The sequence below is a fragment of the Amblyomma maculatum genome, chromosome 1 (assembly GCF_055883805.1).
Source record: "Amblyomma maculatum isolate TAMU_Amacu chromosome 1, ASM5588380v1, whole genome shotgun sequence".
NCBI classification, from domain to species: domain Eukaryota; kingdom Metazoa; phylum Arthropoda; class Arachnida; order Ixodida; family Ixodidae; genus Amblyomma; species Amblyomma maculatum.
Window position 1 is genome coordinate 372866118 of NC_139344.1, and position 13605 is coordinate 372879722.

General features: G+C 44.8%; 1 protein-coding gene across 4 annotated transcripts in view; it reads left to right on the forward strand.

Moving 5' to 3' along the window:
- The window catches only part of cher (filamin A protein cher), a 106230-nt gene that overhangs the window by 35271 nt on the left and 57354 nt on the right, over positions 1–13605 (forward strand). For all 4 annotated transcript variants that reach the window (XM_084591957.1, XM_084591970.1, XM_084591976.1 and 1 more), the window contains exons 3-5: positions 10733–10953; positions 12129–12329; positions 13280–13477. In XM_084591957.1, coding sequence (XP_084448083.1) covers positions 10733–10953; positions 12129–12329; positions 13280–13477 — 620 coding nt within the window. The remainder of the gene's footprint in view (positions 1–10732; positions 10954–12128; positions 12330–13279; positions 13478–13605) is intronic.

Below are 13605 nucleotides of genomic sequence, written 5' to 3' on the forward strand. Positions count from 1 at the left end.
AAACCTCCGAACCTCAAACATGTCCTCGAGACTGGAGTCTAAAAGGATACGGTCTTTCGGCGAGGAAGGATTCACGAGTAATGCGTAGACTTTCTGGCATGTTTAGATAACAACGTCCGGCAGACGGCGAACGGCTGCGCGTCTTATGGCCTGTGGAGTCTCAGTCGGTTTTCTGCGACCTCGCCCAATATATAGGCACAGAAGCCGTTCCATCCTCAGCCACGTTCTCTCTCTCTCTCGCTTCGATCTGGAAGCGGTGCCAAGCTAAGCTGCGAGACGTATACCGGATTTGCCTTCATGTAACTTGCGCGATGAATGGACTGCAAACAGCACGCGCACAAGTGATACAACGAAAACGCGTGATATTGATAAGACCACTGTTAGCTCGTCATAATAAAGAGAAGAAAAAATATATCTACCCTCGCTGCGTTACTTGCATTTACGTTATATTCATATCAATACCGATAATGCCGTTCAAGGTTCTAACTAACATATAATTGCGGTCCATGTAATGTTTATAACCGTAACGTCTCGAGTCGAAACTATTCAAAAATATTCGAGAGGTGCGCTAACTTGTAAATACAGTGCACCAACTTGACCATCGTGAAAATGTGTTGACTGGCGTTAAATTTATTTAGCAGAACTCACATTCTGGCTAGTTTGTGAAGCATCTTGGAAAATTAACAGCGCGCTCAAGACAGGGACAAGAAAGACGACACCGCAAGCGCTTTCTTTGTTGTCATACTAGATTGCGCTGATTACAGCATTCATGGAAATATCATTTATTGGTTGGCTTGAAGCAACAATGATTTTCGCTGATCATCCTTACTGCTGTTTGCATAAAGGAAACATGGCAGTTTTAGTTACTGACAAAGGTTACCGTGGCAAATATAGCAATTCAGTTTTGTTTCACAAATGTCGGGAACGTGCCTTAGAGTTGTAACCAGCATTTCCAACACTTTCCATTCAGTTTGCTCATTCGCCTCTACGCCGAAACAAAATAGATTTCAGATTAACCTGCTTGCAGGCCACGCCCTTCCTACGTGTCTTTACAACCTTCACTGCGAAAGAGGGAGTCTGCATATATGCGTGCAAATACGAGCGCCTGATTTTCTCGGTTAGAGAGAGCGAATACCAGAAAGAAAGAGGTAATACTAAAAGGGAAAGCCCCGTGGCCACCGCGACGGTGGCGGCGCCAACGGTATACAACGGGATGAAGAACAACTGTATATGAAAAAGCCAGATAGCCAACCAAAGCCAGCCAAGTCACCACTGACAGCTGGCAGAGGTTGGCAGCTTTCCACAATTCTGGCCGAGTCTCTCGTTCGCGCACGCGGGAACAGCGGCCTCGCCCTTACAACTTAGCATGCACCGCAGGCATGCACGCAGCTTTTCACGCTCCGCTGCTTCCCTCATGCACAGACACACGCACGCAGGAAACAATTAACTTGCTAATCAGTGTGCCGAGATAAGAAACTAGAGAGGCGAGAGTAGAGCGAGAGACGCATTTTTAATGCCGAAACACATGATGTAGGGCGCGAGGGCGACAATAACAGGCTGGCATCATCTTCAGTCATAACTGTCTTGCAGTGCAAGCCGCTGTAAGGGCGGAATTTTTAGTCGCGTGTTCGTACCGCTGGAAAGCTTTGACGGATGTTTGAAGAGTCGTGTAAGAGACACGCCTCAACACATCGTGACGAAGGCGTGCACCTCTTACGAAACCTGTGTGTCCTATGTACACATCGTGTACGCCTCAGTGGTCGCGTCGCGCGAAACAGTACATGAGTAAATCGAGCGGGTTCCCTGACGACTCAAAAGAAGCTTGCAAGAGCAATAAATTTTCTTGATAAGCGTGTTTTTCTTTCATGAGGCCCTCGGGGTTTGTTTCACAGACTATATGCCCGTAGCTGCGCGTCGGGTTTGGATAAAGACGAAGAAGCGAGAGCATCTCAGAGCGAGTGTCAAGAGATTTGCTTTGGGCACTATTTGCGGAATTATCTATGACTACGTTATAGAAACTAATAGGTTAACTTGTTATTCCTTCTCGAAATTATTCCAGCTCATTTTTCATCAGAATTATTATGATTGTTATTAATTTCTAGCCATGATTTTTATAGCTGCATCGTTACGATTATTTATATTCTCGCCTTGCGCCAATCTTTTGCCTCTAAACGACTTTGTGAACGACACTACATCTTGACCAGTCCGCCATGGGGGGTACCTGCCATGTTTCAAGAGGCCAACAACAAGAATCTCAGTACTGACATCGTGGCACAAGCTTTAAAGCACGCGATGAAAATAAAATCGGAGCCCTTCATTCCACAGATTTTTGAGATACAGCGCGTCTCGTTACTCTTCACGTCCTTCTTTCAGTACAAGAGGAAGAACAACCAACTGATCAGAGGTGATTGCTTCGGCAGATGAACGTTAGTAGTATTGAGTTTAATCATCCGTTATTGCCATCATAATGAGCCTAACCGTGCCCATTGCAAGCCAAACGCCTGTCCTATGTCTCAACAATTAATCATTTAGCAGTTTGCCTCAGTTCGATGGGGCTACCAAAACCGATGCACTCCGCTTTCAGTAAAGCCAGTGCTTTTCTTTTTAATATTGTTTTGTGCTCAGTTTTTGTCTTGTTTTTTTTTTTTTGTTTTTTTTTTTTGGGGGGGGGGGGGGACAAAGCGAGGAACTCAGTCAGCTGATAAGAAACGCGCCCGTAAGTCCAGAGTCTACGCAAGACTGTATTGCTCCTGAGAAAATAATTTACATGTTAAGCACATGAACCTCTTCCAGGGTATTTTTTTTTTTTCATGTTTGCACATTTCTATAAAAAAAATAATAATAACCTGGAGGTAAATACGTCGGTGCGGTTTCTGCAGGTGGACTGCACAGTCGCCAGCACGCTTGTAAAGAGCGCTCGAAATGCGCACTTTGGGCAGCACAAACAACGCCTACCCATTATGCCTTGTTTAAGATAGCTTGCAACTAAGAATACGCCGGCGCACTGATAAAAATGAGTAAACCTTAGTCGCTGCGCCGGTCAGCAGCCATGATAGCCAACGATCGCCATGGAAGGTGCCGCGTGCCGCCGAACCTAGGTTATACGCAGTTTAACCTAATTAGATCGATAACACCGTACTAAAGCTCTGTTTGTATACTACACGCGTCACGACACGTAGACTGCGACGTCATGATCCGGCGGACCAATCAGGATTTAGGCTTACAAGATCAAAGATCGTTGCTCGGCTCCAACGTCCGTATGGGCGCTCTCGCACTAAAATTCAATTTAATTCAATTCAAATCTTTATTTACGTCATCCAGGTGTAAATAAAGTAAACACGTCTTTACGCGCGCAAACACAAAAATTTTGCATCTATCGGGGAGCTTTCAGGCGCAATAGTCCCGCGTACTTTCCTCGTGCAATACGCGCGCATTTTATTGTTGTTCGTACTGCGCGCGTTCGCTTTCGGCCGTGGTGTGTTATGAGCACCAGCAGGAAGTATTTTTCAATGGCGGCAAGTTTTACCCGTTAATATATTTGATAGATTCCTTGCGGAATGGGTTATCCGCTTTCTGTTCCTTTTCTTCGCGTTTTGGCAGCAGGTTCACGAGGAAACTGCAACAAGGCAATCTTCATATCTGCACGTTATGTGAGGTGTAGCCTCTGAATACAAAACTTGGCCGGAGTGATCACCTTCACCTCTTTCCTTAAGCTGTTCGGCCAATTGAATGCTCATATTCCGCGACATAAAAGCCAACGATATCCGTAATATCCAGCAGCCGCCGGCGACAATGGCAAATCGCCAAAACATGAAATGAAAATTGCACCAGAAATGAAATCGCGAAGCACGAAGGGCAATAAAAATGTGCTGGCATATTGGTGAAGAAAATGTATTCTGCGCGTAAAAGTTAACCCGCGTGCGAAACTTTCGCGTGTTATCACGCTGTTTCGGTTCAGCGGTCTATACGGCACATTCATTGGCGAGGCAATAAAGGTGAGATCAGTGTCATCGGCGTGGTTGCAGACTCAGGTGCTGGCTGTTGTTCCAAAGCTGGCTTCATCGGTAGGCTTCATCCGTACAGCCAAAGTATGCTGTTTGGGCGCTCTAGACAGCCGTGCATACTACTGTACAGGAAGGCAGGCAATTTCTCTTTTCTTTTTATGAAGCATGATGATTATGCTATTAGTTAAATAAAGATAAATATTTACCTTTTGTATTTCTTATTATAAGTGGCAAGATTGAAGGTTGTCAACATCGAAGGTGATCCCATTTATTATTATTATTATTATTATTATTATTATTATTATTATTATTATTATTATTATTATTATTATTATTATTATTATTATTATTATTATTATTATTATTATTATTATTATTATTATTATTATTATTATTATTATTATTATTATTATTATGTAATGCATTCCGGAACATCGAACGCTGAAAATGCTGATGTGATAGCCTGGTGAGTGGGCTTTCTCGAATCGCACGTTTATAAATTGGCCTCTTTGCGCCTAGTATTGCCGCCAGAATTATGCCAACGTTTTCTATACATACATGACATGTACAGATTACGTATACATGGTGCATATAAAATGCTAGAGACGCAATTTACAGCTGCGTAATTTATCTCTCCTGAGCATGTATAGTCGACCTTCTGTTCGAGGCAACTTCTCCGTGCCTCACTTTCTTTCCACCTTAAGCATCCACATCGGCCTAAAGAGCTATAAAAGAAAAGAAAAAAAGAACGATTTTTTTTTAATGAAAGCCGCCACGGCACGTACCATCGGATGCCAAATTGTGAATAACACCGCGAGACGAGCACTATAGCGCCGCCGGGTGTTTCCACATCCGTCGATGACAACGTGCAAGCGTGCCAAAAGCTTTCTTGTCAGGCCACGCACTATCTGTGCAACGTCGTCAAAACGCGACGGAGAATATCTTCTCCTAAGGCATCCGGTATGGCAACCACATCTGCGGCACAGTCAAGAGCAGCAGGAAATGACGTCATAACGCGATTCATATTGGTTAAGTCTGCTTACAAAACTTGATGGTGCGGCTCGACGCGTGGCATCGGCGCACCCGCCATCCTTACATGGAGCTCAGCTGCTTGCTACACCGCACTGCTTGTCTAATGTACTTTCTCAGCCTTACTCAACTGACATGGCGCTCCTTGGTCTCCTGTCAGCTCAAAATGGCGTCACAGTGATGCAGTGCTGCACTTCGCGTGTGCAGTTGAACGTGTTCGTTGAAGGTAGTCGCTGGAACTCAGTACCAGCTAGATTAGATTAGATTAGAAATAGATTAGAGAACTATTTCTCTACGCCTCACAAAATTATTACGGGAGCTGCTTCCATGTGAGATAAACATTCTCTTTGTTCTTCAGCGTAGCGAATAAAGAAAGAAATGCATATTTCAGAATGGAAGTCTTGATTATCTGAGAGGTAACCGAATGCTTTAGATCCAGGACGCAAAAAAAAAAAAAGGGGGGGGGGGGCAATAAATTATATACCTTGTGGTTAGCCATACCTTACTGACTCGCATAATGAACGCGATTTTTTATTTAAACAAAACTAAAGATTCGGGGAATGTGTTCATTAAGCAGAGCCTAACGTTCATGAAAACTGAATTAATGACAGTGGGAGGAAAAGTAAGGCTGGTGGAATAAATATCTAATACGGTAGGTGTACATTATAAATAAAATAAAGGGACACTTTAACACGTTCACTACGGCAAGGTTGGGCCCATGTGAGCCCTAGTGAGTTGTTCCCTAGTGTGAGTTAACTCGCGCCATTCAAAGCGGACCTTAGGAGTATAGTAACTTTGGTAAATTGCTTAATGCGGCTGGTCGAAGACGGTAACACCGTATTGCCAGGCTTGGTTTGTATTGGCGCGGATTCCTCATCCTTATCAGTGGTCCGTCATGTGGCGTAAGTATTTATACTAAAAAAAGAAGTGGTGCAGTTGTTTCCACGTTAAAAAAAAAAAAAAAAAATGTCGCTTGCTATTACTAACTACCAACATCAGATTTGTGGCCATAATAATGTGCTGCGTTTATCCCGCGGTAAATTGCACTCTTCGACATCAAAGGTAGCGGATGCGCTTACGATGCGTTCATTAGGAGGATAAACGCGACAACTTTCACGAGAAGCTGAAGCATGATGCTACGTTACGCGCAATATATATAGGGGCGCCTTGCTTTTCGCCTCCATCAAAAAGCGGCCACCGCGATCGAGACTTCAACCCTGCAGTTGAGAGCTCTAACCACTGAAAAAGTTGAAGCTACCGGTTCAGCTCGGTCTCGCGTGAAACTGGACGCTTGGAGCATTTTTTTTTTTTTAATGCTTAAGAGGGACATTTGGGGAAATGAGAAATGAGCAAAGCAAGAATAAATGAGCGAAGCAAAAAAAAAAAAAAAAAAAGAAGAGGCTGTAGAGATTCCTGGGCATGACTGACGGCTCTGCGGGATCCCACTGCATCCTGAAACGGCAAAGGCAGAGGAAGGAGTGTGGGTGGGAGGCACAAGGGTGGGATAGTTCCGCATACGTCGCTCGGCGACGTCGCTCGCTTTTCGCTTCTGCCGTCCGGTGTGCTTCCACCGCTGAGGCGCGTGTCTCCGAATTTAGCACGAGCACTGGCGAGCCGGGCAAGCAGCGATGAGGCAGCCGCGAACCGCTCGTTCTTGCGCGCTCGAGCTGGACGTGTTTAGAAACGGCGCGAGCGGACTGGGGCCGCGTGTAGAAAACCAACGCGAATGCAATGCATTTTGATTTCTCATTCCTTTTTTTTTTTTTTTTTTATGTCCGTTGCATGGCTTTCTTTACAGCCGTACAATATGTTTCACGCCTAATGAGCTATGAGTGAAAATAAATATAAAAAACAAATATACCATTTTCTTGCGGCTTGCGACTATACTGAAAATAGGGACGTATTTAGCATAATTACTCAAGTAACATTTATTGCAATTAAGTAGTTTTAGAATAGCTTAATACAGTTTTAGTATTTAGGGTGAAAACTTCCACACAGCCGTGATAAATGTTCGGCCGTGTAATTCTCTTAATGATGCTCTCAAGCCTGAATATTTTCCCGGGCGCTCGCGCAAGTGAAAGCGCGCGAGCGTAAGCACTCGAGCGAAACCGCGCCAAATATAAAGTGTGTGCAGCGTGAGGCCTGCTTTGAGCATCCAGCGCCTGGTGGCGCTGGTTTGCTGGCTTTCGGCACCGCGCGTTCAAGTCCTCGGCGTGGGCTATTCTAGCCCTCTACTGTGTACCGTGCTCCTCTCGAAGCTAGCGGAGCTCCCACTCGCTCGGACGCACGCATACCAGACCTTCACAGCAAAATAACAATCGAAAGACAGCACCATCCCGCTGTTCTTTTTTTTTTTTTTAACACTCGAAAACGTCATACTTGATAGTTGCCAAATGCTCACAGTAGCTGAACCTTTAATTATGTTAATTTGGAAATAATAATTTAGATACAGCTGGCCATTGGCGAAGATAGTGGCACCGTTTTTAAGTCGCGAAAATGTTCGTATATTCAAAGAATTGTTCCATATTGAGCGATACTACACTTTTGGGTACGTGTTTGGTGCTTAGAAAGATGGACACAAAACTCTGGCTTTATACAGTAAGAGTAAAGGGCGAAAACGTAATTGCGAAAGTGCCTTCAGGCTGACATTTCAATTAACATTGATAAAAAATTAATGATACGACGCGCTGATGAGAACATGTGTAGCTATGCGTTGGGACGCGAGCATGAGTCCAGAGTGCAGTCATGACAGCGATCGAACCATGAATATTTATTTACACGCGATGTAAGCCTCAATGCATATGTAAGCGACGGTAAATTTAATAGCCCATGCGATGGTAGTTTAGTTTAAAGCCGCCATCGCATGGACAATTTGCGCTTCTAATTAGCATAAAAGGACTGCTCAAACATCATGGCAACGAAAAAAAGAAAAAAGAACGGCGCATTGTACAGGTAGCAGACGGCGGCCGGCCCAGACGACGCTCTATCCGAGAGCCCGTGCCGGCGTCCGAAAAAGCGACCTGTCTGAGCAGACCATGATGGAGCAGACCACGTGGCGCAGACAAGGGTCGCCTTTTGTTGCGCGCGGTTAGTCTATCGTGCTGTGCGAGGACTGTCTTCAGCGTAAAAGTCTGTATTTTGTTTGGGCGGCAGTATTCAAGGGAGTAGGTAGAGTGAGCGGCAGCGTGTCGGGCACCACAAGAAGTGTGCGCGAATGCGAGAAGCACATAACGGATAATGAGCGTTTCAGATTATGTTCACAAAACGCATTTATTTGGGCATTTAAAACCTTAAGCAGCTTCAAAATAACGTAGCATACTTTGTAACACTTTCCAAAGCATTGCGGGTTTCTAACTAGTGGTTACACTTACTGGCAGTTTCTAAAATCGGAAAACTATTTCTGTATGTTTTAATTACATAGTTTTCATACCCCATACATTTCCCAGTGTTTTAAAAATGCCCCATGCCAGTTTATAATAAATAAAATTTCATACTTCACAATCTGTTCTATGATGTACACGGTTACTCTGCACCGAGTGACGACATCATAGGCGCAATGTGAAACTTTTGGCTTCATGTATGCAATTTTATGGGCAGAAAGGCTACACTTCAAGATCCCTCTGTCAGCATAGTCTGATTACAGCAACGCCGCCACATTTTGCTTACGTCACAGATCGGTATTCATTTATAGTATATGCCTAACTTTTTCACTTTTTTTTCTTTTTTTTTTCTTTTTTTTTTTGTCGACAAAGTGGTATTCAGATATACGTCGAAAAATTACCTTTGCACGCCATACGCTCCTGTTCGTAACCTTCGTAGTTGCGACCACTTTATGTTGCCTACAGTATACACAAGACATGGCTGCTTGAAGACATGCATTGTTGGGAGGTGTCAGTTTTTTTTTAATTTCTTGGCTCATGGGTGACGTCACCAGAATAGTCGGCAGTGTGTGAACAGTGTGCGTATAGACAGCCTTTCCGCACTAACTGTTAATCATTCATTGCATGGATGATTAATGCAGTACTTTATTAAGTAATAATGTAAATGTTTGTAACAATTATTGTCTCCAAAATGTTGAATTAATCGGTTTATTAACTTGAGGAAATAATTGCTTAAATTGCTTACTTACAAATTGATGGGGCATTTTATTATTTAGGTGAATTAGTTAATTACCCATTTAGTCTACTAATGAAAATTTAATTGGTTAATGTTTCATTGAACGATTCAATTAACTTCGTGTATTGGTCAAATACTTAGGAATTATTGGATCATTACATCCTGAAGGCGATTTACTAATGTAGTTAATTAATAATTTTAAATAATTGATAAATGAATTGCTTGCGTAGTTATTATTAATTACTTACAAATTGATGTCACTTTATTTAGGGGAATAAGCTAATTACTCATTTAATTCATTACTGAATCTTGTAATTGGTTAATCAGCAAAGCACTTGTCTGCGTACTTGCTACGGGTAAGCCTGTTGCAGGCGTTCTCGCAAATGTCAGAACTTATTCTGCAGCGTTCCCTTTCCAGATGTTATATTTAAAAAGAAAAAAGTCACAGTGGCCACGTTGGGGCAAGTGTGGCATACTTGGCATATATGCACATTGCTGATAATTATATGCGACTCTTGACAAATGTGCTGCTTTAACCACGAACTGTACTCGAATTAATTCACTTAGCAGGCAAATGGACATGCAGCCAGAGCGTACTGGGAAAGTCACGTAGCGCTCCTTAGAGCTCAAAAATCTTAGAGCTGTTAGAGAAGTTATCGAGATCACACGACCCTCTCAAGTCTGCGTGGCTCTTTCGTGGGTAGCTATATTATGACTCTCCTTCCCGCGTGACTTCCGTCAGTTTGGCTTGGTTTTGGCTTGGTTTTGGGGTTTAACGTCCCAAAGCGATTCAGGCTATGAGATACGCCTTAGTGGAGGACTCCGGAAATTTCGACCACCTGAGGTTCTTTAACGTGCACCGACATCGCACAGCACACGGGCACCTTGCTTTTCGCCTCCATCGACAAGCGGCCACCGAGGCCGGGATTCAATCCCGCATCCTTGGGAACAGTAGTCGAGCGCCGTAACCACTGCGCCACCCCGGCGGGGCTTTGGTAAAAGTTGCATGCTTTTATACCCAACGAAAGTAAGCATGCCTTTTAACATTTCCTAATGGATGTACGGCTGAAAAGGCTCGAAAGGGAAACGCGGACAACAGATGACGACATGGAGAGGCGACATATGTCGTGCGCGTATATCTTCCGCCCTTTTTCAGCCATGCTTAATCAACCTGCCCAACTTTCTGCTCTCCTGAACAAGTAAAACCGCGGTAGAGTGTGTTTGTGTGCGTTCAAGTTGTTACAATAAAATATGGCCAGTTGTATTTCATCACCTAGGTGACAAGAAGCCAAGTGGGGTCACAACAGTACTTAACTTCGAAATCTTGTCTCAACATGTGCCTTTGCATCATACGCGTAACTCCATGCACTTTTCAAAAAGTTGATTTCTTTGCGACTTCCTCGAGCCGCCTGCAGTTTAAGATAGGCAGATTCCGTCCGTAGAGTTAAACAAACGCATGGTCTTTGTAGACATGAACCAGCAAGCTGTGCGGCAGACCTTCGACTAGTTCCGTAAGCATTTCAAAGGCCAGCACGCACACTGACCAGATGCCTCGATGCTTCTGTGTGCTCGTTGCATTGCAGACAGCTCGGACATCGTGGACTGCAAGTTGAAGCTGATCATGGGTCTGATATGGACGCTCATCTTGCACTACTCCATCTCGCTGCCCATGTGGGAGGGCGACGACGACACGGCCTTCGACAAGAGTGGCCCGTCGCCCAAGCAGCGGTTGCTCCGATGGATCCAGAGCAAGCTGCCAGACAAGCCCATCAACAACTTCACGTCCGACTGGAACGACGGACAGGTACGGTGGTGAACAGTGTTGTAGCACGGGGTTGTAGCACGAAGACTGCACGAGTGCCAAAGGTGAACTGATACATTTGTTGTGTTACGAAAGGGTAGGCTAAGTAAACGCCGATATATCTGTGGAGTTGGCAAAAGCTTACAGAGTGTTCATATTTTTGGATATAATTTGTTACGGCTTCGTCAAGCGAGCCACTCGTCTGAGAAACTTGAAAGTAGGAGGAAACGTGCGTGATCCGCCCGGCTGGTATAAGCACCAGGCGTCTGGGTCGCAAAACAGCGCTGCAACAGATTGGTCCATGAGCGCACGAGTCTCGTAAAAGTTTAGCTATGTGAAATCAGCTGCAGTGATTCAGCCGAAGATAATGCTTCAAATGAGCACATGAGCGACTGAGGCGTGCCAGATAAAGATAAAGACTGTAGAGGAAGGAATGGGCAAGGGTGAGAATGAGAGAGAACTTCTATTGCGCGCCCTAGGTCCAGTTTGACATCTGACCTCGGTTAGTTGAGGTTGGACCTTCGCGCGGTATTGCTCTCATCCAAACCGTGCACGATATGAACTGAGTTGGAGTGTATTGACTTGTACGCGTCACAGAGTGCAGCGATGCAGTTGTAGCGGTAAAATGTTTTCAGTTCAATTCCCGATTATCTATATTCTTCTGCTTTGGCTGGCTCCTCTGTCCAACTGGCGCACTAGTTGGCTTTGGTGACGCCCCGCCACAACATCTACGCGACGTGAAATGCTGCGTTAAAATTGTTTACTCGTATACCCTATTCAGTCACCATGGGAAAATCTCGTAACTTCTTCTACGGGTGTTTGATATGAATGACAGTGCACCCTGAGTAATAGTATCGCTGTGTGGTAATAGTTATACCCGCACGTGTACGGAGTCCCTTAATAGGTACTGGAAGTGAAACGATGGCACGGGGAAGTTGCTCCCTAGGAAGTAATTTAGAAACTTGAACTAATAAATACGGAGATTTAGCACAACAACACGCATAAACTATAAGAGTAAAGACTTCTTGTGAATCCTCAAGTAGGCTGCTTCGTTTATGTTATGTCATCTATACAGGCTTAGGTTTAAACTAAGTAAGCGACTCATTAGTAGCGGCGAAAGTGCGGGCTTTGACATCCGGTGATGCGAAATATAGCCAAGTTTTACCTTTCCCCCACAGGCTGTGGGTGCCCTGGTGGATGCTCTTGCTCCAGGCCTGTGCCCAGACTGGGCCAGCTGGGACCCCAAGAACGCCCAGCGCAATGCCAAGGAAGCCATGGACTTGGCTTCCGAATGGCTGGGCGTGCCGCAGCTCGTCACGCCTGAGGAGATGGTCAACCCCAAGGTGGACGAGTTGTCCATGATGACCTACCTCTCACAGGTACGCCTTTCCCTGCTTTGGCCCGCACAAGTGTGCGCCATGGCAAATTCTCAGCATGACCTTACACGCGTACTGCTGTTTTCTGTCAAAAAGACGTATACGTGCTTGAGAATTGCCTGACGCGGTTTATTTGTATGCGCACTGCTTTATTCTTTGAATAATTTACTTTCGAGTTGTGAGTAATTAAGATCGATTGAAGCTCGCGCGGAAGACTTCATGCTACTCGCAAACCCGACACGTTACACATGTGTTCCATAATGCGGTACACGTGGTATAATGAGGGCTTATACCTAAGAAGATTTGGAACACAGCAGAGATATGTGAACTGAAATTCCGTAATGTCATATTTCAAGTAAAATTGTAGCGTAGGTTCTGCGCATAAAGGCTCTTGATGTCTACACCTTTACATGAGATGAATGCTGAAGCACTTTGTTTTGTAGCTCTGTTTTCATTTATAGGCAGTTGTTTTAATTCGGTCCTTTATTAAACTCGGAAGAATGCCTGCAATAAAGATGCTAAAGTTTTTTTGTTTTTTTTTTTCCTACCGCCTAACATTCCCATTGGGCTGCACGCGGTGGTCGTGGGAATTTAAGAAGCGGTGTCCCCTAATCGTTATTTCTTTATTCTAGAAGCGATATCTTTGTGGACATGTTTTCCATTACGTATCGAAGAACCTGAGGCAGTCTTCAAAGCTTAATTATCGAAGCGCTTTTGGCACATGATTTTAGGTGTTGTGCGCTGTTATAAAAACAAATATGCTACATTGCGGTTTAGTGAGAGTAGAATTATTTTCTGTGTAGTTGAACACTGCGTAACAGCGACCTTTATAATGCCGTTCCTAATATTTCGGGTAAAGCTCGTAACACAGAATCGTGTGGTCTGCAAGAGAGAGCGCTGATCCACGCTGCAGTGGTGAAACGAGTCTCAACTAATATCACCGTGGCTTGCAGTTCCCCAACGCCAAGCTCAAGGACAAGGCTCCTCTGCGGCTCCAGACGAACCCTGCTCGTGTTCGGTGCTACGGCCCTGGTATCGAACCCACAGGCGTGGTCGTCGGTGCGCCCACGAACTTCACCGTGGAAACCTTCAGCGCCGGCCAGGGAGATGTCAAGTCCTTCGTCGAGGGTCCAGGAAAACAACAGATTCCTGTAAGCACCGGGAATTCGTGCGTTCGCTTTTACCCCTTTCAAGGGAGTGGTTAGATGTGCTGGGGGTGTGGGTGGGCAAGCAACATGTCGCTACTACCAGTTATGCGGGGGCAAGGTTCAATCGATTC